This window comes from Galeopterus variegatus, unplaced genomic scaffold, assembly GCF_000696425.1.
Source record: "Galeopterus variegatus unplaced genomic scaffold, G_variegatus-3.0.2 Scaffold7645, whole genome shotgun sequence".
Lineage (NCBI taxonomy): Eukaryota > Metazoa > Chordata > Mammalia > Dermoptera > Cynocephalidae > Galeopterus > Galeopterus variegatus.
In genome coordinates, this window is record NW_007733756.1 from 70422 (window position 1) to 97997 (window position 27576).

The following is a 27576-nucleotide window of genomic DNA, read 5'->3' on the forward strand; positions in this document are numbered from 1 at the left end:
TATTACACTTTCCCTGAGAACCGCTGGGCTCTAAATCATAGAAAGGGTAAACAAGCTTTGGGATTAAACAGACCGAGGTTCCAGTTCTGGCCCCATCACTTTCAGGTTGCTTAACCTTGCACAAGGTATGCAACTTACTGGGTTTATTCTCTAATCTCTAATAGGAATGTAATTCATACCTTGTTGTGATGGTTAATCCAACAAACTATTATATTAACATTGGCCAACACATGCCCAAGTACAATGAAAGGTAGCTTTTGCTTTTTATGAATAGTTGTAGTGGTTCACTGTGAAAGAGTGAACACCGATGAAAATAATGAGCTCCTGGTTAGTGCGTGGTGGCCACAAATCATAGTTGGCAAAAAAACAGCATTATCATTTTCCAGACCCCAGAATTTTAGTTAAATACGCACAATTTTATTGATTGAAGAGATTAGGACAAAAACATTAAACCAGATACAGGACAAAGCACCAGAGGCCATAGATTTCCACCGTGCATGTCACCAACCTTTCCTCCTACAAGGTACTTAAAAAATAGGGGAGAGGGAAGAAAAAAAGGTCCTTCTTGACACAGCACCATCTTCAGAATGTAAATAAAAACCTCTGTCCTTTATATCTTCCATTATCAAAATAGAATCAAGGGCAAATCCATGGCCGCCTTGTCTCCTGATTATGAATGGTGAAGCCGCCCTCCTGGGAACATGGAGGACAGGGCTCCTGCTGAGCAGGCATAAAGCATCCAAGAGCCTGCACATACATGCCACGTACTATAATGAAGCACAGATTCAAGTAACATTTACATACTAGAGTCCACGTGTTATCTACCCAAAAACATGACCATTTCACAAAACATATACAGGCAGCAAAATCCAAACAACTGAGGTACTGGAAACACAAATATTTATGCCAAAAGAGTTCTGTATCATACAGCAATAGAAAAGCCATAATAAAAAAAAATTGCCACTTAAAATCAAATAAAGCTATCTAGAGAAGCCAAATAAAAGGTTATTTCAGAGACAGAAATACTCAACAAGAAAAAAAATTATAAATGTTAACTACAGCATGTAACATGTCATCCCAAGTCAACCCGTAATTGAAGTACTGGCTTAATACATCACAATGTGACATTTTCCTTAATAAATAGAAGAGTTCTTGAAAATACAAAGGTGCGTATTGGGATAGAGAGCTGTTTTTATCTATATCAACTTAGCTTTCAGCTTTATTATCCTTCCTGCTTGTCTTTACTGAGGGTTTTTGTCCAAACTAGAGGGCCTTCCAAGCCAAAAGGATCATCCTTCGTAATGAAAACTAAATAGCTGCCCTGTATTTTATACATGTGGGACAACCTGCTTCGTTTCACGAGTTTCCTATGAAACGAGGACAAAATGTCTAGTGGAGATGAGAGTGCTGCAAAAGCATCAGACTCCAGAAGCTTCCTGCTGTCTCCGAGCACTGCAGCCTCTCCGCAAAGAGGACGTTCCTGTAGTGCAAACCCTCATCGCCCAAAGAAAAAAACTGAAAAAGGGGTTGAATTTCTCTTCTCCTTTCCTCTTCCCCTTTTTCTCCCCTTTAAACTATGATAGCAGTAATGCATCTGGAAGTTTGACTTCTAATAGCTTCCTGCCACAAACCAATTGACATAAAACAGAAGAGCTTGTTAAAGGACAGATTTTTTCCCTTTCAGGGAGCGAAGCATTAACATGTCATTTCCTGACCAGGATATTAAATAGTTTATTTAGAAGAAATGAATTGAAGAGAGCGATTAAAAGACACAAACTGGACTTTTGTTTTCCTTTAGTTTAGCACCCAGGTTTCATGTCAGTCTGTGTGCACCAAATTTTTTTAAGTGAACCCCATTAATGATCAAATAGGTGGTTGGCTTGTTTTTTTTTTTTAAATTCCTCGGTGGCCAATTGTTCCTTCCCTGAATCATAACAAGAAGTTAAATGCTAACAGTGCGATGCCAAGATGTGTGTTTGAGGCAGAGTTTCAATTCTGTCAGAATCTGCAACTATTTTTGAACAAAACAAAAAGTGGGGTAGGTGGAAATGGCCCATCTGGCAAGGGGTGGTCTCCCAGGGAAGAGAAACTCCAGGGGGCTCCCATCCACCTGACCCCAACCCTCATCCCACGTCTGTTGACCCCATGCTACAGGTTAAGTCAGCTCCTTGAAGGTTTGCCTTCTCTGAACCAAGAAACGTGTGAGTCTGAGTGTCTTTCCTGCTACCCCGCCAGGCAATCTGTGTTCCCTGGAGGAACTTCCCGTGGCCCTCTCTCGCTCCTGGTACCTGCTATGTCTCTGTGGGGGGGTGAGCAGCTCAGTTAAAGAAAGGGTCCAAGTTCTCTTCCATGTTGACATCTGGCACCAGCTGGTCAGACAAATCTTTAGCACCGTATCCTGAATTCGAGACGCTAAAATCTGTAGAAAACCAAGGATGGTCCAGAATCTCCTGTGAGGTCAGCCGCTCTGAGGGCTCCCGCCGCAGAATGCTTCGGATGAGGCACTTGGCCTTGGGTGACAGAGTCTCTGGAATGTTGAACTGGCCACGCCGGATCTTGCTGAAGAGAGAACTGGGCTCAATGTCATGGAAAGGGTAGCGGCCCACCAGCATGGTGTAGAGCATCACGCCCAGGCTCCACACGTCGGCCGCTTTGCCCGAGTAGCTGCCGCTGGTGTTCAGGATCTCATGCTAACAGTGCGATGCCAAGATGTGTGTTTGAGGCAGAGTTTCAATTCTGTCAGAATCTGCAACTATTTTTGAACAAAACAAAAAGTGGGGTAGGTGGAAATGGCCCATCTGGCAAGGGGTGGTCTCCCAGGGAAGAGAAACTCCAGGGGGCTCCCATCCACCTGACCCCAACCCTCATCCCACGTCTGTTGACCCCATGCTACAGGTTAAGTCAGCTCCTTGAAGGTTTGCCTTCTCTGAACCAAGAAACGTGTGAGTCTGAGTGTCTTTCCTGCTACCCCGCCAGGCAATCTGTGTTCCCTGGAGGAACTTCCCGTGGCCCTCTCTCGCTCCTGGTACCTGCTATGTCTCTGTGGGGGGGTGAGCAGCTCAGTTAAAGAAAGGGTCCAAGTTCTCTTCCATGTTGACATCTGGCACCAGCTGGTCAGACAAATCTTTAGCACCGTATCCTGAATTCGAGACGCTAAAATCTGTAGAAAACCAAGGATGGTCCAGAATCTCCTGTGAGGTCAGCCGCTCTGAGGGCTCCCGCCGCAGAATGCTTCGGATGAGGCACTTGGCCTTGGGTGACAGAGTCTCTGGAATGTTGAACTGGCCACGCCGGATCTTGCTGAAGAGAGAACTGGGCTCAATGTCATGGAAAGGGTAGCGGCCCACCAGCATGGTGTAGAGCATCACGCCCAGGCTCCACACGTCGGCCGCTTTGCCCGAGTAGCTGCCGCTGGTGTTCAGGATCTCGGGGCTGACGTAGGCCGGGCAGCCGTGCTTGTCAGACAGGGAGTCATCGTCTCCCCGCAGAATGTAGGCATCTTCCAGGCTCTCCAGCTTGACCCGAGTCCTGCAAGAAAGGGAGGAAACATGAGCTCCAGAGGATGCACATCATCATAACGCAGCTCCTGCTGTAATCATGGTTTCTAAAGACCCTCCCACCCATGCATTCACTCGTTCATCTGACCAGCCAGAGACCACTTACTGACACTTCTAGTCGCCAGACACCATTCCAGGGCCGGAGACGCACAGGTGAGCAAGACTGACAGGGTCTTTTCATAAAGCTTACAGTCTACTGGGGGATGCAAACCTTTAGTAAACAAACCATAAATAGCATAATTATTTTCTCTGTCTCGATGATGAGGGAACAAGAAATTATGTGATTTTCCCAAAGTCACATTTTTGTAACTAAAGGGCTCCACAGGATTCTAACTCAGATCTAATCAGCTGACAAGCCCACACAGATCAGCTCACAACTTCCGACGGACTTTTGGCTAACATGGTATGGCACAACACAGTCTGCTAAGACCTTTCACATTAATTGAATTTTGGCCTCACAACAGGGCTTTTTGCTGATACGCAGGATTTTACTATCCCATCTTAACAGACTAGAATATCGAGGCTCAGAGGGTTTGAGTAACTTTCCCAGAGCCTTTTTAGCTGGGAGTTGGAGAAGACTTACTTCCACAGCTTCCTCAGTCAGCCCTGTTGCTCTTTCTGCTATACCAGCTGCCTCTGTTTAGGCCACAGGCAGAAGCAGGGAATGTCTGAGCAAGAGAGGGCTCCCAGAACCTCGTCCTTCCTCGTCCTTGACGTGAGGTTGACACCCTCACTTCCAGCCCATCTTCCTTCCCAGATTTCCTGCTGAAGTTGTCTTCTGTCCTGCCCATCACATACTCATAGCCTGGTCCTCAACCTGGTACATATCATGTGACTTAGGTTACCTGCATCTAATGCCTGTGCCATGCACCTGACTGTGCCGTGAGATTATGATCGCTCACGTGTGTGTGTGCACACGTGTCTGTGGGAATAGCATCAGGAGCCCAAGTCCTTCTCAAACTATTCGCCCTGTCCCCAGTCTTCCCCTGCCATTTAAGGACTACCATGGTGGCTGGTAAGAATGTAGGACTCTCTCGGGTGTGCTGGGGAAAAGAGGTTGAGACATTCTGCATTCAACTCTGAGTCCTGGAACCCAGCCTTCATTCCTACCCAGCAAAGCTCGATGTCACCATTGGGCATAAAACAAGTGAAGTGCTCAGTAAACAGTTTTGGAAATAAGCTGAATTCTTATATTAACTATACCTAATTTACTCAGGACCAGGTCACAGTGCCTTGTTCAAGGTTGCACTGAAAGTCACTGAGAGCTGTGCTCCCCGCACAGCCCTACGCTCCTGGTCAGGCCTTGTCTCCTTAGCCTCGATGCTTCCCGAGAATTCCTGTTTTCCTGCTCTACCATTCTGGAGAAGAAAGTTAGGAATTACTGCCTTCCAGGGTTTGAAACTGAAACCCTCCCCCTACTCTCCTGGCTGGAGCACCGCCCTGCGAAGGGACTGTAGTTTTCAGGCCCGTGCACTCGGTTGATCCCAGCCCCCCTGCACTGACACTGCGAAGGTGACGATGGATGTGGGGGAGCTGGAGCTCGGGTTCAGACAACACCTCCAAGGTCCGTGCTCTTCCCACCACTTGTCCCCTTCAGCTCAAGAGGAAACATCCAGCCTCCATCCATGTGCTCGGAGGGGTTAGGAAGCTCACATGAGCAAAGACTAGGAAAGTGCTTGGGAAAACTACACAGGACCGAACCCGAAGATGGGGCTGGTGACTCAAGCCTGTCTTCTGCTGCTTCTCTTCCTCCCTCTGCCTGCAAGTCTTAGCCTTTCAGGGTGACCACCACAGCCACTAAGAAGGCCACAGAAGGGAGACAGTCTCAAATTAGCCAGGGGAGAGTTGCAGGAGCTCTCTATAGCAAAAGGTTTGGTGAAGTCCTCGGTTGATTCCAAGATCTCATATTTGGACTGCAGGAGTTCCAAAGATCAAGGACCAATAGTTCCTGGGCTCATTTCCACTGATGAGCAGGAAATGGTGTGGTTGCGGGAAAAGGTGCTGGGCTAGGAGCTAGGAGGGCAGTTTCCAGGTCAGGCTCCATCTCCCACCTGCTGTGTGGCTGTGGCTGAGTCACTCAACCTCTCTGTCTCTCAGCTTTAAAGAAGAGCATTGGACAAAGCAGTCTTTTTGTTTTTTTAAAAATATTTTCCTGTGGTAAAATATGCATAACATACAATGTACCATTTTAACCCTTTTTAAGTGTACAGTTTATATACAATACATTCAGATTGCTGTGCAACCATCTGGACAAGGTGGTCTTAAAGTCCCTGCCAATTTTAACATTCTGGGATTCTGTACTATACAGCAACACATCTTTTTCTTTTTTATTTGCTCACCCATATTCTATTATCTACAGTACACATGTTCTTCTCCTGCCCCTATAGCTAATGTTCTGTAAATATAGGAAGGATGTAGATGTGCTAATCTGGAATTGAGCGGATTAAAAACAGATCTCTTTCTTCCTTTTGCTTTTTCTAATCTAAGGTGGCAGGTGGAGCTGACCCACCAGCCTTACTAGATATTCTAAGACCGGAGGGAGGTGAGTTGGTGAAACTCAAGGGACAGTGAGGACAGAAGGGGAAGGAAATGGATCTGGAACCACAGGTACAAGTGGGTTTTTTCAACAGCAGCCTCCACCCACCCACCCTCCGCCTGAAAGCTCTTGCCTAGTTTCAGGAGCAAGCCAGGCTCATCAGCCCCAATTTCAATGTCTTGGCAGCAGAGTGGCCATGGGAATAATTACAACTGTGGAGCAAAAATAATAATAATGAGCCCCCATCTGCATGATGAGGGGTGGTCCAGTGGAATCGGCAGGAGCCCTGGGATCAGAGAATGCAGGTTTGGGGCCAGGTTCCTCTGCCAGAAATCTCCAGTGGTGTTACAGCCCATGCAGTGGAAGCCTATGTCTTTGCCATAGCTGCACAGTGACCACCACGGCCGCTCGATTGCCTCTTCAGCCACACTCTCTGCTTCTATCCCAGCCTCTTTGCTGTCCCTCAAATGCACTTCTTCGACACGGTCCTTCTGGGGTCCTTTGCCATGTTATTCCCCTGTCCAGAAGGCTCTTCCCCCAGTTATGCAAACAGCTCACTGTTTGCAGTTCTCTGCACCAATGATCTTTATTAAAGAGGCCTTGCCTGTCCATCCTACATAAAGTAGCACCCCCCTCACACACCCCTCATCACCATCAGAAATACTACACACTGCCAGGAGCTCATGGGCATGTGGTTGAAGTCACTTTGTACATAGAGAACAATACTTATTTTTGCTGCTGTGCCTTGATCACCAACACAAGTACCTAGCACAGAGCAGACTCGATACAGGAATGACAGAGACAGTCACATTGTCAACCCTCAGAGCTTCCATGTGCTCATGTGGAAAGGAACAAGGGCCCCAGCTCTGCCTACCTGGCCAAGGTAAAGTGGAGGTCAAGTGAGAGATCTATGGAGGATACCAGGTGCCTCTCGGGGTCAGGGTGGGAGGTAGGTATGTATTCTGGTCTTTAACTGCTCCTGGCTCAGCCCTTTCAGGAGACAGACCTCACCACCTCAAGCTCTTCATGCAGAGCCAAAACTGAAGCACTTTTCCTTCTTATCCCCTTCCAGGTCTCAACTTTGGATTTTGACTCTCTCCTACCCCCTCCCCTCCACCTCTAGGCAGCAGTGTCCCCACATTCAAAGCACCCCAATCTCTCTTCCTAGAACCCTACTCCATGTCATAGACAAGGGCCTTAGAAAATGGTTAAGACCCCATATTGTCATTTAATACCCCCCCCTTCCACCTGGGGTTCACCTTTCTCCTCCCCCAGCTTAAGATGAGGGTTTAGAAGCTACGAAGACACTTAATAAATTTGAGAATAAAATAAAAAGACCATTCCACATGCTGCCGAGGTTCGGCTGCCCCTGAGCTGATCTTTCCGACACTTTGGTCTCCTTTCTCCTTGTAGAGGCTGGGGCTTTCATGGGGAAGGTCTGGGTCTGCTAAGTCACATTTGGTTCAGGGTGTGCTGCTGTGGGTGGGGTGTGGGGGGCAACTACAGAAACCAGACCAGTTCAGAGAACAAAGCAGTGTCCTGAAGTCATGGAGACATGGGTTCAATTTCTGGCCTTGAAACTTACTAAGTACCAAATGTCAAATACCTATGTCCCTAATGCATGCTAAGCATTTTCATATATGTCCTCTTTAAAGTTTATGAGATAAATTTCCAAGACAGGTATATGACTCCTTTTTATGGCCGATGAGTCTAATGCTCAGAGAGGATGAGCGAGCGCCTGTGGCTGGCGAGGCTGGTCATTGGCTGGTGCTTGCCCTTCTCAGGCCTGTCCCCACCTACCCCAGCAACTGGCCTGGCAAACCAGGGTCAGTAGGTCGACTGGCCTCCATCAAAGTGGGCAGCACGTGTGTACCTGGGGCCAGGGAGAGCCGGCTTTGAGGCAGGAGCCCGCTCCTTCTTCATAGGAGGAGACGGGGAGGCAACGAGAAGCTGGAAAAAGACAGGAGTGGGAAATGCAGCACTGGCAGGGCTTCTTGTGACCTTGCCTCCTCCTCAGAACATCCTGGACTTGCTACATCATTTGTAGGCAAGGGTCAAGGCACCTCATCTAGATTATGTCTTTAAACAAGGACTTTTCAGGGTGCACGCCACATTGGGGTAGCAGAGGGAATTGGGACAGGCCGGGTTGGATTCCAGCTCTTGTCCCATGGGCTTGCTCTGCAACTGCAGGGGAGCTGCTGAAGGTCTCTGGCCTTGGCCTCCTCCCCTGGGAAATGGGGCTGCCACCCACATCTCTCAAGACTGTGTATGGAGAGTGCCTAGCGGGGCACTGGCACATGTCAGAAACAGGAGCAGAAATGAATGAATGGTCTTTCAACTTCTAATGTCCTTTAAAACAGTCTGGGGATCAGGAATTTTCCAGGCAAAGGAGATGACTTCCATAAAAATCAACGGAGCCTCTGTATACCTAATAATTCAAATGCCCTACTAACCACTCAGGCATTTAAAAGACATTTATTGAGTATTTACTCTGCTTGAGTTACCAAACGAGGCTCTGGGAATGCAGACATGACAAGGAGCACCTGTCTGCTTGGGTTTTTGGAGGATTAAATGAAATAATGCAAGAACAGTATCTCCTGAAGAGCCCAGCAAGGCAGATCCATACAAATGGTGGTGACTGTAAGTACCGATCTTGTTATTAAAATGAGGCCCCCCATCCTCAATCCCAGACCCTAGTGGGGAAACCAGGTGAGCGGGCACAGATACAAGCCCCAGCAGAATGGAAGTGGGTGTGACTTGTGACCTTGTTGCCTCCAGGGGCCTTTGTGCTGCTCTTCCCCTGCCTGGAATGTTCTTCACCCACCCCCCATGGGCCCAGCTCAGTCCCCTCACTTCATTCAGTCCTGACTAAGGTAATCAGGATGGGCTTCATGGAGGTGGTGGTATATGGTCCATAAAGAATAAAGATAAGTGACAAGCAGGGAATGGGGTGGCAATTTTTGTGAATGGAAAGCTGTAAATGTCAGTGCTTATCTCCTGAAACTTCTCAGGGGGAGAAACTCCCTGCAAGCCACGAGCCTGGGGCAAATCGATTTAGCCAAAGAGACTGGATTCCTGCATGCCTTTTGCAATCTGTCCCTGGCACAGGAAGGGAACAGCCTGCTTTGCTTTCAACCTGCTGAATGAACAAGGCTTACACATGGGCAGCCTGTGTACTCAGTGACGGCCCAGCCCAGTGCCAGGCCTTGTGTCACCAGATCCCAGTGCCAGGTAAGGACGCCAGAACCAGCAGTATGCAGTTCCTCTCCCAGCATCTGTGGAGCAGCACGGGCCATCCCTGAAAGCCCTGATCCCCCCACCCACTCTCAGCACAGGCTTGCAAGCTCCCACGGCCCAACTAGCAGTGTGACCACCAGTTCTGTCTCCCTCAGTTTCCCTTCCATAAATAAGAACAAACAGCCACACGGCCTGAAGCTTCTAGCTTCAGACTCTGATTTTAAAGTTGCCTTTAATTCTTGAGCTATAGCGATTACAACACTTTCTGTATGACATCCTAATAAAAATGATAATAATTAAAGTAACAATAATAGCAATTATGTATTAAGCATCTACTAGACACTAGGATTTTTACAGCCTACATCTCAATTTCACATAACAGAAATGAAAGACAAGTACCACCATCTGTGCATACTTTCTAACTAGGGAAACTGAGGCACAGAGTTAAATGTCCTAGGCCATACCTAGGGTAACTGAAAAAGCTGAGATCTGAATCTATGTCAAGAGGATTTTAATGCCATTGCCCTCTCCAAAATACATCCTGGCACCAAAATCACAGACTTACTTAGTGTCAAAGAAAGAGACACTTTAGAAGGGAGACCCTGAGGTGACGGAGACAAAGTCAGTGCCGGGATAAGGAGCACCAGATCACACACAAAACCATCACATAGGTCATCTAATTGCTATAGCTCAGGTAGACAGAGGTGGCTGGACCTGCCCATTTCCTAGATGAAGAAACTGAGGTACAGAAAATGGATGTGACTTGTCCACGTCCACCTAGCAAATGAGTGTCAGAGTTGGGATTCAAACCCAGCTTTTTCACCTCCAAGTTTAGTGCGCTCTCAACAATATTAGAAATGGCTTCCACAAGCAACTTCTGCTTTGCTTTTAAATCTTTAAGCATCACCCTGGGCTCTTGGCAGGAAGAGAGCAGGCCAGGGTGGGCCAGGGTGGGCCGGGTGAGGCGGAGCTGGGAGTTCAGCCAGACAAAGTGGGCCTGGCAAGGATGGGAAGTCCAGTGGCCTTAAGTCAGTGAAACCCAGAGAAGTCATTGAAGGTCGCCTGGTTGCAGGGTTGGGAGGGAAGGAGAGGAGGGGTTCCAGGCAGGCTAAGAGTCAAGCAAGAAAGGTCAGCTGCAAGCCAAGTCTGGCCCCTCTCTGCCTGTTACTGAAAAAATTCCCTTGGCAGCCAGTCCAGTTATGCAGGCAAGAATCCCACCTGGGGCGATTGCTCAAGGGGGCGCAGGGAAGAACTGTCCAGCAGCATCCTGCTGATGGCAGCCCCCGCTGGAACCCAACAGGCCACTAAACTATGCCAAATAACTGTCACTCCTTTAGTTCTCTGTTTCATACATGCGTAGATTTTTCCAACAGTCACCTCTGAGAGCAACCTCTGCACCAGGTCCTATGGATTCAGTGAATTGAACCAACTCCTACCTCAAGTGGTTCACAAATTAGCAGGGAGAGCAGCAGGAAAGCCAGCAAGGGGAACATGCCAGGGAGCAGGGGGGCAGTCTATAGGGAGGGAGCTAGTTAGTTCTGGGAGGTGAAACAAGCCTTCCACTCCCTCAGAACACCACGCAGTCTGGGAGGCGGGTGTTCCCGCAACGACCACTGCAGCTGAGAAAGATGAAGGAACTTGCTAAGAAATAGCACAGTTGGGATGAGAAATCCAATCTGGCTCAAACACCCAGGTGTTTTCTGCAGCACCTGCTGCCAGCCACGATGGAGCCCCTGCATTGTCAGCATGCAGGCACATTCGCACCCCCGCTTGCCATGGCCACTGGACAAATAGGGGAAGCCGTTTGCTTGGAACGCCTTCCTGCTCCCTCAGGAAGACACTACACCAGTGCAGTCTGCAGGCCGCAGGGGCTTCACAGAGGAAGTACGTCCTGTCACCATAGGAACAGCCAGGGAAACCCGAGAAAGACAACTCCACGCTGATGCTGATTGGAATTCCTCATCAATACTCCATTTGCTGCTAGCTCCCTGCATTTAGATATGGCTCCCAAAGGAGTGCTTCTCTCCCAGATCAATGGACTCGCCTCTCAGAAAAGCTTCTGCAGGCTCAGTGCTGGCCAGGAGAATTCAGAGGTGCTGCTTAGACTGATTCAGGATCTAGAATGTTCCTATCCATGCCCCAGTGGTGAGGCAGGAGCAGGGCTCAGGGAGTGCTGTGGGCACATCTGTCCATACACATTGGGCCAGACCAGATGGGGATGCTCCACTTGGCAGAGAGCCCTAAACAGGGGCTCCCCACAGATGGCTCAGGCATATACAGAACAAGCCCAGAGTCAGAAAACCTGGGTTCTGCTCCTGGTTGGGCCACTAACATGTTTGGGACCCTGAGTAAGTACCTTCCCCTCTGGTTTTCTTTATCTGTAAAGCTAAAAGGGTGGAGCTTAAATCCCCCACGTACCCACTCCATGCCTTCAATCCCACTGCCACGGTCCCAGCTCAAGCCGCATCACCCTGAAGTTGATGCCCAGCTTCTGGTCTCACCATCCGAGGTCCAACCTTCACGTGCGCATCCAGAACCAAAAACCTGGCCCTGTACTTGCCTTACAGAAAAACCCTTCAGTGGCTCTCCCTGGACTTCAGGTCAAGTTCGAGGTCAGGGTCATGTATCCAAAACCCTAGACCTCTGCGTTCCTCATCTGTGCCCTCCCACATTTCCCTCCCCACGCACGGTGCCTCTGTGAGTCAGGGCTTTGCTTATGCTTTTTGGACCCTCCCCTTCCCTACGGCACTCATCAGCCCCATGCAGGAGCCCAGAACCTTCCTGATGGATTCATTCTCCACACCATATTCCACTGGAATCTTCAAAAAACTATTACACTGTCTCTTCCAGTAGGTAAGGACTCTCTTGTACTGATTCTTATACCACTAATGCCCGAGTTAGGATATGATAGGTGCTTAATACATGTTTGCAAGACAGGGGGACTCCCAAGTCTGAGATCCCCCGGCTCCAACATCCTGTCTGGAGTTCAGGGCACCTAGGCATGATTCTACTTAAGAATTTCAATGTATAATTCCAAAGAAATTTCAAATAGGCTGGACTCTGTTCCATCATTTAGAGGAACTCCCAAGAATGCCGAGCAAAGGACATTTAAAATGTGTTTCCATCCACTGCCTTCCACCTTCAACACAGCTAGGGGATTCTTCTTACAATATTTATGCCTTAGGGCATAGGAGGCTATTCATACATCCATTTCATCCGCTGTCACATATTCACTACGTACTTACAGTGCTAAGTCCTTTGCTAGGCATGGGGAATAGAAAGATAAATGTATCCCATCTAAGAGTTCTGTGGGGGAAACAAAACCCACCCCATAAAATAGAACAACAGGACATATTGGGATAACCCATGGGGTTGGTTAACTGGTGGCCCAGTCAACGACTGCCATGACTGCTCAGGAAAACTGAGTACTGAGCTCCACTTGGCCTCTCGCTGGTCAGGTGCTCTGGGTGCACACGTGTTGCCCAAATGCATGAGAAAATTCTTTCCAAGGGTTGGACACAGAGGTAGTATTTTGCCTGGTGTCATTCTCCTGAAGCCAACCTAGTATTTGAGAGCCTAGGCTGTAGACAGTCGTGGCATAAACCCCAAGTCTGCCACTGATTAGCAACAAGATCCTGGGGCTCAACATTTTCATCTCTACAACAGAGATAATAAGAGTCCCTAACTGACTGGGTTTAAATTAGTTAACTTAAATATAGTAGCTAATTAGAATTAAATTAGTTAATTAAAGCAGTGTAGCTAGAACAGGGCCTAGTACATGGTAGACCCTAGATATGATTTCATTGAAATGTAAGTCTTGGGCTGAGCCCGTGGAGCACTCGGGAGAGTGCAGCACTGGGAGCGCAGCGACGCTCCCGCCGCAGGTTCGGATCCTATATAGGAATGGCCGGTGTGCTCGCTGGCTGAGCGCGGTGTGGGCGACACCACACCAAGGGTTGCGATCCCCTTACCGGTCACGAAAAAGACAAAAAAAAAAAAAAAAAGAAAAAAAAGAAAAGAAAAGAAATGTAAGTCTCATGAGAGCAGAGTTTCTGTCTCATCTGGCACTGCAGTACCCACAGCATCTAGAAGAGTGCCTGACACATAATAGGTGTTCAATAAATATTTGCTGAATGAATAAATGAATATCCAGGTTGTTAGGTTATGAGGCTCAAAGCCGTCAGATGACAGTCGATAGCAGTAATGATAGGTGTGTTTCTAAATCCCTGCAATGTACCGGGTACCGTTCTGGGTACTTTGCACACATTATCACTAATCAACTTCAGGAAGGTAAGCCAAGACCACAGAACTATGTGGAAGAATCAGAAATCTTACTACTGTGTCTTCCACTTGGTAGGCCCCAGACTAGCCCATGAGAGAATTAACTAAATACAAGTAGTAAACAGCCCAGTCAGAGACCCTGCTGAAGAACGCCTATCATTTACAATACTTCTAAACATAGAACCCCAAGGAAGCTCAAGCTCTCTCCTCTGTAATTGTGATTTAAAAGCCCTTTATAAATAAAATTACAGCCTGCCATTGACACTAAAATCAGTGTCTTAAATATATGTCACTTTGCATAAATCATTAAATCAAAATGGGAATGATGAGTTAATTTCTCACTTGATGTGGAATTTTGAAAATCGCTGTCCTTGAAAAGGTGTCTCTGGGCCGAGCCCGTGGCGCACTCAGGAGGGTGCAGCGCTGGGAGCATGGCAGCGCTCCCGCCGCGGGTTCGGATCCTATATAGGGATGACCAGTGCGCTCATTGGCTGAGCGTGGTGCGGCCGGTCTCAAAAAGAACAAAAAAAATGGGCCGGCCCGGTGGCGCACTGGATGGTGCGCCGCTTGGGAAGCGCGGCGGCGCTCCCGCCGAGGGTTCGGATCCCACATACAGACTGGTTCCCGCTCACTGGCTGAGCGAAGTGCGGGAGCAACCCCGAGGGTTGCAATCCCGTTGCCGGTCCCCCGGTACGGGGGCAACACTGAGGGTTGCGATCCGTTGCCGGACACGGAAAAAGACAAAAAACAAAAAAAAAAAAAAAGAAAAGGTGTCTCCATGAGGGATTCATATGTTGGGTGGGCTCCTCTTCTAGGCTATGACCTACATGCTAATGACGTCTCCTTGTCCTCACCTCTTTCTTCCTATTGTTAGAATTGAATCTGAGCTGCTCCTACCCAATAAAGGAGATTTTTATTCACTCAACAAACAGCAACGCCCACTATGATGCAGAAGCAGTGAACGTGAGACAGCCTCTGTCCCTGGGAATCTCCCAGTACAGAAGGGGTCAAGGACAGCCTAGAGATACAACATGAACCATTAGAACAGAGCAGATCAGTTGCGATAGAGAAGAGGAGGCGCTGTGGAAGGGGGACTACCCACCCACCGGGGAGCAGGAAGGGGTAGGCCCGCCTTCTTAAGGGTTGGCAGCGCCTCAGGTACAGAAAGGGGTCAATAAAATAAGAGAATTCCAGGAGCTTTCTTTATCTGCTTAAGGCAAAAAGTAAGGTAAGGTTCTGTCTGAAAAAATAAGGAGCCTACAACTTGGAAAATGTACATAGCTATTAATGAAGGAAAAGCTGAGTCTGGTCTCCTGGGCTCCAATGCCTGCTTTCTGTACTTTGTTAGATATTGAAACCTCCACAGAGGCAGGAGCTACTTGAAGATCTAGAGGAGCCAAAACAGATACCAACACGTGAGAAAGATAGCCCTGACATCCCCTGTGGGGGAGGGAAAAGGCCTCCACCCAACAAGGAGGTGCCAGTCTGCACAACTGGGCAGGTGGTACTCATTACATCGGACACCCCAGGGCCACTGAGTTCCTGCAAAGGGTCCCAGCTTCCATCCTGCTCAAGCAGGCATTGATCGGCTTCCACAAAGCAGAGGAAATGAAACCTGCCACGTCAAGAGATAAAAATCTTCTAACCAAAGAAGAAACATGTAACAAGGCATGTTTCTCGTTCACATGGGGTATTTCTGGGCAGAGAAATGTCAACACTTAACTGAGACTGGGGACAGAAAGCCGGGATGGGGGCAGTGACAAGAAGATTTGTCCCAAGGGAGAAATCCGGCTGGGCCAAACCAAACAGAAATTGCAGTAGGAACAATACCCCTCCCACTTTCTCTAGGCAGCCCAAGGGTGCACCAGCTTACAGGGCTGTTTGCATTCTGAGTTAGTCGGGGAACTGGTCTCGTGTGACCACAAGAGACATGACGTGCAGAGGAGGCTAGGCTCAGCAGGAGCTGCCACTTGCTTGATTATGTGCCAAACATTGGGTTTAACTGTGTTAATTCATTTAATTATTTGAGGAAAGTTTTCTTGTCATGACCACTTCACAGATGAGGCAATCTGAGCACAGAAGTTGGGTAACTTGTCAAGGTTAAGTTTCCTAATAAGTGTAAGAGCAGGGATTGGAATTCAGATAGGGAGTCTGACTCTACATGGAAGTAACAGGCCTTCCTGCAAGCTCAGACCTTCCTTTAAGGTTCGAATTGAAAGACACAGCCTCTAAGAACAGGCAGATCAGGCGGGTCCCCCCAATGCCACAGCAGGGAAAAGTAGGCTGGGGGGGGATGGAGCATAGCCTTTGGGGATTTGGGTGCTATCTTCTGTCAGATTCAGGGCCCCAACCTGCACTCTGTCCTCTACGATTCACACACACCATCTCAGATTTTACTATAAGAACTGGAGACGCAAAGGGTACATCCAGGGTGAGTCCAGTTGAGGCTGGAGATTAACTTCCTTAAAATGTTGCTTAACACCTGTGGGTCCTGAGGTTTTTCTCTTTCAACAGTGCAAACAAAAGAACTGAGGCTCTGCCCTGCAGAAACATCCCGGGAAATGAAGAGGAGCAGCAGTATGGGGCTGCGACACAGTGGACAGTCCAGGCTTGGTGGGTGGGATCTTCATGCCCTGGGTAAGCTCGTGGCCTTCTCCTGCATACATCTGGTCAACCTTCTAGCCTTTCTGACTTTCGGTTTCCACATCAGATGCACTTGACCTGCTGGTCACCCTCTTAGCACTGATTTAGTGATTATAGTTAAACAAAAGAAAAAAAAGAGGAGGGTGTGACCTAAATTAGAACCCCTACATTACAAGGCTGCCCCTCTTCACAGAAAAGGCTGCCAAAGAGATCACCTTCATTCTTCATAAACACCCTGAGTCCTGGGAACTGCTCACCTAGGATGGTACTGTTTTATCAATGACTCTAAGCACAGCTGTCATTTAATGAGTGCCTGCCCTACCCTGTGAATCACAGAATCATCTCATTCAACCCTCATAAGCACCCTACAGGAATGTTATTATTACTTCTGCTTTGAAGAAACTGCAGCTCAGAACATTAAATGACTTATCCAAGATCAGGTAGTTAACAAGTGGTAGATCCAGATTTGAATCTAGAACCCAAATCAAAGTAAAGCAGAGGCAGAAGAATCTGAGCTTCTGTCAACTCAACACAGCAGCAGAACACTGGCATCATGTCCGAACACAGCATTGGGTGTCATCTGTGTGTAATGTTTGCAAAGCTACCTGCTGGGTACAGGACTTAAGACACTGACGGTTCCACTAAGACTGTTTCCACGGACGGCCGTGGGTGCAAAGTCACACGTGGTGCACAACCTAAAGTCTGTGCATGAGGAGTTAGCCTGCAGGCAGGTCTCCTGATCACCAGGAGGGGCTCAGTCTGCACCTGCAATCATGGGCCAGAGCATCAGAGAGCAAGAACCACGTCCCCAAGAGAGAGAAGGCCCATGTGCAAAAGCGGTGTCTAATGATTTGAAGCTTAATAAAGCAGTACTTCCAGAAGCATCTTCTATGCTTTTTTGTTTCCCCTTATGGGGCCAATGCATAAAGGGTTAAAAAACAGACAAAACCTGCACAGTTCAACCTTACAAAGGACTTGCAAATTTAACCCGTTGTTTCCTCACACTTTTGATGTTGCAGAAAGAGAAGGAAGCGTTAGCTCTGCTGAGAGTGAGGCAGTTGGGATGGGAGGCGTGGCCGCTAGCAGCCCACCCAGGTAAGGTCCCAGGTCCCCTGGCTCCTGCCTCACACTATTCCCCTCAGGCAACGCAGGCGACCTGCTTCACGTGGGCCCCTATGCAGGCCAATAAGAGACTTTCCTACAAAACTCAATGCTGCCAGGCGGCAGAGAAGAAGAAACATGTTGAATGACAAAACACAAGTCTCACATTCTAGAACCAAGAGGTTAAAAAACAAAACCAGAAGAAAAAAAGCAATTAGGCACTGTTTCCCTCTCACAAAAATTTGGGTGAAAAAGTTGGGTGAAAGAAAAGAGTTCCTATCAGCTTCTGATGAGAACATTTGGAACATCCTCGAAAACAGAAGCATTCTTCTCAGAGCTGCCCAGACATAGACACTTGTCATGTTCTGGAACAGCAAGCCCACTGGGACCTCAGCGTGGCATGGGGTGGACAAAGAGCTCCGGAGTGAAACAACAGGATTTCCAAGTTAGCTGCATCTGCAGACTGGCTGTGTGACTTTGAGCAAGGTTGCTTAGCCCCCGTGCAGCCCAGTAACCTCACCAGTCAGATGGGAGAGTCGATATTCTCCCCGAGGGCCCCACGGGGCTGTAACAAGCCTGGAGCTATCGCTGAGGCAGCAGAGCTGTGTGGCCCTAGGTAACTTGATGATGACCAGCCAGCTGCCTAGCAGTCCCTTACCTCTTCTTTTTAATTTGGAAAATGCTCTTTAAAATTAATAAGCATTTCACTTTGACATGTTTGCCCCAGTGAGTTGTTTGGGTTTCCCATTCACATTGGATACTCCTTTCTGGTTCTCTCTGGAATGGGTCATGCTCTTTCACAAAGATCAAACAACTCCAGGCCAAATGCCAGAGACCACAGTCCTTAGGCTGGAAGCTTCTTGCACCTTCCCTGGGCCCCAAGACATCAGGGATTCTGGCTCTGCCACAACATGACCTCGGCACTCTCACACATTTTCTCATAAGGGAGAAGCAAGGCCTGGGAGTGAGAGCCCTGAACACTGACCGTAAGGCCTGACCTGTCCTGCTGCATGCTTCCAGCTAACCATGCACACACTGGGTCAAGGGCTCGTGCCTCTGGAGCCCTGCCTCCTGGCAGCCAAACGAGAGGGCTGAGGCTAGGACCCCCTGGAACCTCTGGGGTGCACTCCTGCTCCAGTGTTCTGTGACTTGGGAACATCCACCCTACCCCGCCTTACTTCCTAAATCTGTATTTACTGTGGGGATGCTAGCCTTACACTCACAGATGCCTGAAAATTCCTCTGTAAGGAGGCGAAAACCAACTACATTGTATATCAATAAATTTAAAAAATTCAAAAATAAATAAAAAGATGATGCTTGAAAACGCAGACCCCCCTGAGAGAGGGCATTTGTCCTCACGCCCTCTGGAAGGCAAATGAATTTCCTGAGAGCTGACCTACTAGAGAATATGGCCTTACTTCTGCTCTTTCCTGTCTGTAACTCTGAGACGTCACCATGCTGCACTTCAGAGTCCTCATCTATAAAACGGACATGATAATACTCACCTCTTCAATATGCAGAGAGATTAAGTTAAACTGTAACCTTACAGTAAGAGGTCAATAAATACCTCCTGTTATTTTTGTATGCACAGTTATTAAATCTCCAAGAAAGATGGAACACAGATAGGTAAGAAAGATCCCTTAGTCAGTATTCTGCGAGGGGGTCGATATATATTCACCTTCTAAATGAAAATATTCAAGCAGGACGTACCTGAATGTTGTCACTTAAAAGTCCTTAGAGACAACATTAGAGAGCCATGACAACAGGAGGAAGAGAAACGGCAGTGGAGGGGGTGGGGGGAGCGGAGCAGAGACCAGTGCAACATTCCAGAGAATATCAAAGGCAAAACCAGGATAAGAACCTGGGTTTCCAGGCTCCGAGGGCAGAAGAAGCACCTGAGCTGAAGAAGACAGACAGGAAGACTCACCCACACTCTAGACCTCAGAACAGCTCCTACTCCTCCAGTTTGTTAATAGCTGTAAAGGTATCCACCATCAGAGACCAGGATATTAGCTGCCGCAGGTGCCTATAATCCTTTCTTGTGGGTAAGAATATGGAAAAACAACCAATCTCTGTAGGTCTAGGAAGCCCAGAGGCCCTCTGCACTTTGGATTCTCAGCTGGATTATAGACACCCATGAAATTATTCTATTTGGGTTAAGTAACAACAGGCCCTTTTCCTCTAATAACTCCAAAATGTTTCCCAGACATTACCTTCTCAATTAGTTCAAACCACGGAGATGAAAAAAAACCAAAGCGCACATCCTTAGATCTTGCTCATGTGGCTGCCATCAGATTTCCATAATCAATAGCTTGAAAAAATCATAGGCTAGGTGGCAAACTAACTGGAAGGCAGAAAAATTTGATTACAAGATCTGTGCCAGACATACAGAAGGTATTCAAGAAATGTGTGTTGAGTAAGCAGATAAATGAAGTGTACTAGCCCTGTAATCCGACTTAGCTAAGGTCCCTAAGAGCTCTGTGACAATGGATCCTGTGCCTCACTGACCTCTGTCCCAGGAGGGGATGAGGATGCTCAAAGCAATCATGAGAATCCCACGACATCATGTATGTAGAGTCTCCTGAACAATTCTTGAAATACAGTGAGCAATGAAATAAATTCATTGCCTCTATCCCTCTAAAGAAATCACATTCTTAAAATGAAAAAAGTGCCTCATAAGAGTTTTTATAGTCAAAGTCAGCTGGGAGAGAAAGCAGGGCCCCAGCGGGGTTTGCTAAGTAGAATGTAATGCGTTAACGGCAGAACCGTGACTAGAACCCAGATGACCAGCATCCTGTCCAGCTGTTTCCTAAAATAACCAAGAATTTGCCAGTACCACGCATTTTCACTGGCAGTTTCCTCACCTGGAATGCCAGTCTTTCCCACATTGCCTGTAATACAGTCACCTGTCAAGTCTTGGCTTCAAAATCGCCTCTCCTATAAAATCTTTCTTGACTCTCCAAGTCCTAGTCAGAACGGGCATCCCCATCACATGACCTAGTGCATACCTCTATTTTGGGCCTGTAACACTTCCTTTATAAGTCTGCTATCTAATTCATCTCGATATTCATAGTACTGAAAATTGTGATTAATACATAATAGTATATGCTTAGAAAATAGCTATTGAATAACTGACTGAATGAATGAATGAATTTTTTTTTTTTTTTTTGTCTTTTTCCGTGTCCGGCAACGGATCGCAACCCTCAGTGTTGCCCCCGTACCGGACCGGGGACCGGCAACGGGATCGCAACCCTCGGTGTTGCTCCAGTGCCTCGCTCAGCCAGTGAGCGGGAACCGGTCTGTATGTGGGATCCGAACCCTCGGGCGGGAGCGCCGCCGCGCTTCCCAAGCGGCGCACTATAGCAGTGCGCCACCGGGCCGGCCCCAGTCTTGGTAGTTTTTATGTGTCCAAAAATTTATCCATTTCCTCAAGGTTTTCAAATATTTTGGTGTGTAGTTGTTGGTAATAGTCTGTAATGATTCTTTTTATTTCTGTGCTATCAGTTGTCTCCTCTTTCATTTTCGATTTTTGTTATTTGGTTTTTTCTCTTTTTTTAGTTAGCCTAGCTAATATGAATTATAAATGACTAATTCTAGACAGAGTATCCTGAAGGTAGAATTTTCAAAATCCTACCTTTATTGACATTGAAAATGCCACATAGGTTTGCAGTCACCTTCAGAGTTCATGAGACCAAACTATTCACAGGGTCACAGAATATCCCGGTACCTGTTCTTTGAGCATTTGGTGATACCTTTAGAGTAGTGGCTATTTGTCTTCTAATGGCACTTAAAAATTGCAATATTCACCTTCCTCTGTCCTCCTAAGTTTCCTTCCCATCACCTGGACAACAGGCAGCAAAAAATGTTCATTCCAGCCTTTCAAGCAAGCTGGTAAGAGCAGCCTATCACAGCACACAGGTCTGGACAGGAATGGGCCTTACCTCTCTTCGTCCTTAAAGATGAATTTCCGCAGCTTGAGGTCCCTCAGCACCAGCCCCCCGTCGTGGCAGTGGGCCACAGCCGAGGCGATCTGGTAGAACAGTCTGGCCGCCTCCTCCTCCCTCAGCTTCTTGCAGGTACGGACAAAGGAATGCATGTCCCCATAGCTTCGCTCAAAGAACACATAGGCTTTGGTCTCACCCAGGATAATTTCGGTGATTTGGTTGATGTTGCTATGGGCAGACAGGCAAAAACATGGTGCCAGGGACTCCTGGTAGCAGCTGATATCAAACACCTAGGACAGGATTAACAAGACTGTTGTCAGAGGTGCCTCTAGCACAACCAAGTCACAGAATGCTGACCCCTCTCACAGACATGGCTTTGGACATGACAGAAAGTGTTAAACTTAGACCCAGACAATACCAACCCCACCTTTTACCAGCTGTGATGCACTGGACAAATCACTTGACCTCTCTGAGCCTCCAAGTCTTGATGTGTAAAATGGGCAAATGACCCTTGACTCATGGGGTCGGGAGAATTTTATGAGGAAATGAAGGTAAAAGTGCTTTGCAAAAATGTAATACAGCACACAAATGGTAAATTTTATTATTTTTCTCTCTAGCCCAATTGCCTCTGTATATAGAAGAACTAAGGCAAATTCTGAGAGAAAGTGACCCACGCCTAGTGACACAGACAAAACCTTATTTACCTTTAAGAAAAAATGCACATCAATAGGCATTATACAACATATTAGCAATTAGCAGATTAAAAATCTTGACTTTGCCTAATGGTTCTTTAATTCAATACATTCATTTTACAGATGTGGAAACTGAGGCTCAGAGAATGAGCCAAAACTCAAGTCCCCAGCGGCAGACCTAGGACTACGACACAGTCTTTTTAAATAGGGAAGTAGACTGGCTTCTTCTGCAAGCCTTCCCTCCACAGATATCTAACTCAATGAACCAGCTACACAATGATTTTTTTATGAATCAAAATTAGCCTGTGAAATGCTACCTCATTGTGGGGTTGTTTAAAAGGAAAATGCACCATCAATATCTTTTGAAATAGAGCTAACAGATATAAACACTACAGAGAATTTTTGAGGTTATAAAGAAAAGCTTTCATCCATTTCAAGACCTGCACTAAATCAGGAATCTAGACCCTGGGTTTGGAATGTGGTTTTCCTATTTGCCTGGGAATGTGGGTAAGATGAATCTATTTGTCGTGTGGGTGAGCGAGGGGCAGGCATGACTGCGCTTTGCTGGAAGGCATCTAGGGCAGGAATGCCTTAACAATACACTTCATGTTATCAGTTCACAATCATTCAGCTTTTTAAACAGCTTTTGAATTAGTTGGAACATACTTTCATTTTCCATTTTTTATTTCATTTTGCATCGTGGTGGGAAAAATGCTGTCCTAGAAATCACCAACCTTGAGGCTCTAATCCTGGCCCTGCCACCAATAATCTGGATGAGATGAATAAGGCACTTAGGGCCGCCTCCCTCCGCTTCACAAAATGAAGACGTTGATTTAGAACACTGATGACCTTTTTTGGGTCCTGATCCCACACGAGCATCTGATAAAAGCTCTGTTCTCTCCTGGCTGACAATGCCCATTCTCAACTCAAATACACAGACAATATTGAATTCATTTTAAGGGGATTTATAGGCCTTCCGAAGCCTATCCAAGGACACAGGCTGTCATTTAAGAATACATGAGTTAAGTCGCTCTAAGCTTCAAAAAAGAAAAAAATCTGTGAGTCAAATAGGGATAGTAAGAACCTCAAGAGGGCTGGCGCTAACCAGGCCGGGGAAGCAAAGTTAACAGTAACATTGTGAATGAACCATAATGAGGCATCTCAGGAAAGCAGCACAGCTGCTGCCACTATAGCCTAGAATTTAAGAATGAATACTTCAACATCTCCAGAGACCACAAATCATGCCCTGATACTGTCAAATGATGACCTAAGAGCAGTGACCTCAAAGGCCTGTTCAATTAGGCATCTGAAATGCTGGATCAACTTTAACACCCAGACTGCAGGCAATAGAAACCCGGGTAAGCCTCAGAAATTTCAGAGTAATAAGCGCACTGCAGCAGTGGCTAACGTAAACACTCTGTATTATATAACGAGGGTGATGTGCTCTGAAGCACCAGACTGCACTCACTGTTGGCAGAGCTCAAAGAGGTACGATTATTTATAATGCACTTCCTGTTTGCAGTTTCGTTTTTAAAAAATAAAAGGTGATTTTTGGTCAACACTTTTAGCCTATTATTCTGCCCCATTGTTGAAAAACTGAAAGGACATAGAATTTAAAAAAAAAAAAAAATCAAACATATTCACGGCAGCTTCAAAATATAGCCATACTCTTTGTAGAAAAGATCAAATTCCAAGATGGTGGACAGAGTATAAAAAATAAAACAAGTACTTATGTTTTCCCAAATGGGAAGGAGCCAAACTTTTATTAGTAGCTATAACAGGCATTTATGGGCTTGGATTGGTATTTAAACCAACACCTTCAAGTGCAAAATCAAGTCACAAGCCTGGTTGCCAGTTTCTTTTAAATGTTTAATTTGGAGCCTTAGTTATATAATGTGACAGTTCAGATTAGGCAGTAAGATTAGGCCATCATTAATAATATTTGCAAAAAAAAATAGTGCCTATTCTGCCAAGATAGTAATTATGTCAATCTGCACAGTAGCTACCAGCATTTCCATGAAAACGATACAGCTAAAGACCCCCTAAAGCTCCTTCCTGCATGTGCCCAGCAAAAGTAGGCACAAAGAGACAATAAACAGGCTTGACTATTTTGTTTAAATGACCCTGGAATCTCTCTTTCCCCAAATAATGTCCTATATAATTCTCTATACGGTTCTCTGTAATAAATAGCATCTTTACATTTGATCTGTTTTTACACAGACTTTTTTCTTTGGTCAACACAGAGCTAGGAAACATGAACCGTATATTCTAAGAAGACATCAAAAGGAACTTGATTCAATGTGTAGATTTCACTGAGCCTTGAAGTAAGCTAAGAGCCCACAGTATATATATCTTGGGGTACTGCATAGAAGCAGCCTTATAAAACTCACTTGGAGCTTCCCAGGATATATACAACTATGCTTGTGTAAGAAGTCACCCACATCACCTCTGGTAAAAAGTCAGGAAAACAGAAGCTGCTGTGTCTTAAAGGGATGACCTCTGTCAAGCAGAACAATGATACTGCACTTAAATCCACTTGCAGCCACACTGTAATTGGTGAGGGGCTGATTCAATCTTTGCAATAACTAAACCAGCAGATTAAGTACAGTTTTAGGCCAGAGAGCAAGTCTGCCAATGACACTGTAAGGTCAGCCCAAAATGAAATGTATCTTGAATCTGAAGGGAGAAAGCACAGAGACCAGAGTCACCTCTGATTTCAAACAAAGAAATAAAAGCAAGATGCTTCTGCAGAATCTGGCTGCAAAGTCCTTTACTTAAAACCATCTCCAGTCTTTGAAAAATATTAAAATGCTGTACTGAAGTTGAGCAAAAGGAGTGAAAACACTCACTGCTGGGTGATTGTGCATATTTCATACAAGAGTGGCAGCTCTGTGGAATTCATTCATTTCAATGGATGACTATCCTATTGTGCAACCTTGTAGGACTTCTGAGACTTCAATCCAGCTTTGAATAGCCTACTGAATTTTGGTTAACCGGGCACAGTTGCTCGAGGTCTCAGTTACTTGGAGAAGATGCAAAATACCAAATGCTCGGTGCATGCAAAAAGCAATATTTAAACAGTCTCCAATTTCCCCCAAAGGTCTGAACTGAACAATTGCAAAACTGACTGTAGATCTCCACTGAACCCAATTTTTGCAATAAAATGCTCCAGTCCAGTATAAAACAAGGCAAGTCCACAAAGCAGTCTGTGGTTTATGGTAAAAGTGTGATGCATTATTTGTAGCATAGCTGTGCACAGTGACCATGTCAAAGGCAGCATGGGCCCCCACTCCCCTCTTACTCCACCCCTCCCCCCACAAAAAAAGCACAACAGTGAGCATATCTAAAATTAAGTGACAATAAATTCTTGATCTATGTCCAATTCTGGGTAGCAGTATGCAAAACTGCAGTTGTTTTTCAACTATCCTCCTCCTTGCTCCCTCGCCTGGTGACCTGTGGCTGCATACAAAGACACACACATACACAAAACAGTCACTGTTCAGGGTCAAAGACAAAAAGGAAACTGAAGTGTCCATCTCAGTATTAGCACTTTAAATCCCTGGAGCTCCAACACCAGCCTCTAAACCTTCCAGGCTAGTGTGTGTGTTGAAGGGGGAGGAGGGGTGTGTGTGGGCACAGAAGTCTAGAAATGAGAAGAAACGGGAGTCCAGAGGGGAAGACCCAAAGGATTCACTATTTACCCAAAGGTGCACTGGAGGCTTTGATTTCCACCCCAACCCTCCTTTCAAGGCTCCAGGCAGAAGAAAGGTCTTTGTAAACTCCTTCCATGCTCTGGGCCCCCGGGCTCAGCTGGAGGGGACACCTTTGTGCGTCTTTTTTAAAGGGCACCTTATGAACAAAGGTTTAACACCTGCATGCTGCTAAGAACAATGGCTGCGAAAGGAACGAAGTCATCAGTGTCTTCAAATTAGCTGGGGATTCCCGACTCCGTGTTGGAAGAGGAGGGGGCTAGACAGGGACAAATCCCCCGGGCGGCGGGACCCGGCCTCGCGCACGGGAGCTGCACGAGCCTCTCGGAGCACGCGTTTCGGTGGCCCCCGCGCGGTCCCGCCGCCCTGCCCTGCCCTCCCCTCCCCGGGCTCTCCCCAAAACGCCCCCGCTGCAGCCCGCCGCATTGTCTGAACCGGTCTAAAAACTTCGCAGCTAGTCGAACGTGAACTAATAAATAAATAAATCCATTTAACGAGGCCACAGATAACTATACCGCGAATCTCCCTCCCCCAGACTCGGGGACTCAGGGACCTCCCGCCCTCTCCGACCGCTTCCAAAGCGCCGAAGAATCATTTTTAAAGACAAAAAAGCAAAACTCCACCCCGGGCCCTTTACCTTGCACACCAGCTCCTCTCCGCTGTGCAGATGCACGGCACGAAAAACGTGGTCTCCCTCCAGAGGTTCCAACAATAAGTATTTCCCGATGCAAGAAACGCAATGCGACAAGTTCGGAGTCTCGGGCGGGCTCGGGGAGCCGAGGTTCGGGCTGAAACTCTGGCTGGGCTCAGCGGACCTTATAGACGACAGCTCTTCGAAATCCTGGGTTTTATTCCGCGATCTCCCATATCTCGCTATTGTGATGGGGGTAGACCTGTGTATGTTCATGAGTGTGGGGATCGCGCACGACAAACAAAAAAGCCCGCTGGAGAGATGAGTCGCTGGCGAGTGCGGCTGCAGGCGCCTCCGTGCCGCGGATTTAAAAAGGGGATGAGAGACGAGGGGACGGGAAAGGGGGGCTGTGGGGAGAAAGGGTGAGGATTCCCCAGAAGGTGCCGCCGGGCACCGTGTATGCTCCGAGTCCGGCTCCCGGTGCGGGGGACGCGGTCGGCGGGCAGCTCGGGTCCTTTTGTTACCCCCGAGCAGGCAGCGATGTGCAGCAGCGCCTCACTTTTAGTTTTCCTCTCTGTCTGTTCCCACCGTGGATCGAGATGAGTAACCGGACTGCTAAGGAGGGGAGCTGCGGCGCCGGTTTCCCGAGGCGGTCCCCAGGCAGGCTTCCCACTCGCGGACCGGGCGGAGGAGCCCCGCTGTAGTTTGTGCGTCTTCGGGGAGCGCACGGCGGCGGCTCGGTCTGACCCAAAGAAAAAGGAAAAGGACACCCCAGAAAAAGGAAAAGGAACTAAGCACGGGTCCACCGGCTCGCGACGCACGGCGGCCAGATCCGCGCTGCACCCCCTTTTTTGGTGGAAAGGGTGGGGGGCGTGGAAGTGGGGGGGGGGTGCCGGAGAGGGCAGTTACCTACGTTTTAACTGTAGATGGCGTCTGAGACTTTTCCAAGATATATCAAGCGCTCTCCAAAAATTCAACAAACAAACAAAAAAAGGAAAATAGCAAGAGAGCATTTAACTTGGAGCGGTCAGCGCTGCCAACAAAAGATTGCAAAGGCTGGGCACAGAGTGGCGGCGCGGGCCGGGCGCAGGGCCGGCCACAAAGCCCGGGGCTTGGCCCGCCGCGCGGAGGTCAACACGGGCTCATGCTGTCGCCTCTCCCTCGCGCTCCGGATCTTCCTCCTAGGAAAGCGAGAAGTGCGGGCAGGGTCGAGGGCAGATCAGCGGTCTCCGAATTCCCAGGCT

The 27576-nt window shown here is 47.5% G+C and overlaps 1 protein-coding gene across 2 annotated transcripts; it reads right to left on the reverse strand.

Moving 5' to 3' along the window:
- Window positions 1–395: 395 nt before the first annotated feature.
- Window positions 396–27576, reverse strand: TRIB2 (tribbles pseudokinase 2). 2 transcript variants are annotated; one of them, XM_008592186.1, is made up of 4 exons: window positions 26339–27576; window positions 21297–21589; window positions 3426–3528; window positions 396–2684 (listed from the first exon to the last, which is right to left on the reverse strand). In XM_008592186.1, exons 1-4 carry the CDS (start codon window positions 26606–26608, stop codon window positions 2319–2321), a joined length of 1032 nt encoding a protein of 343 aa, XP_008590408.1. In that variant the 5' UTR covers window positions 26609–27576; the 3' UTR covers window positions 396–2318. The 2 variants fall into 2 exon arrangements, with proteins under 2 accessions (XP_008590408.1, XP_008590407.1); XM_008592185.1 differs by lacking the exon at window positions 396–2684 and having other exon boundaries at window positions 2814–3528; window positions 26339–27575.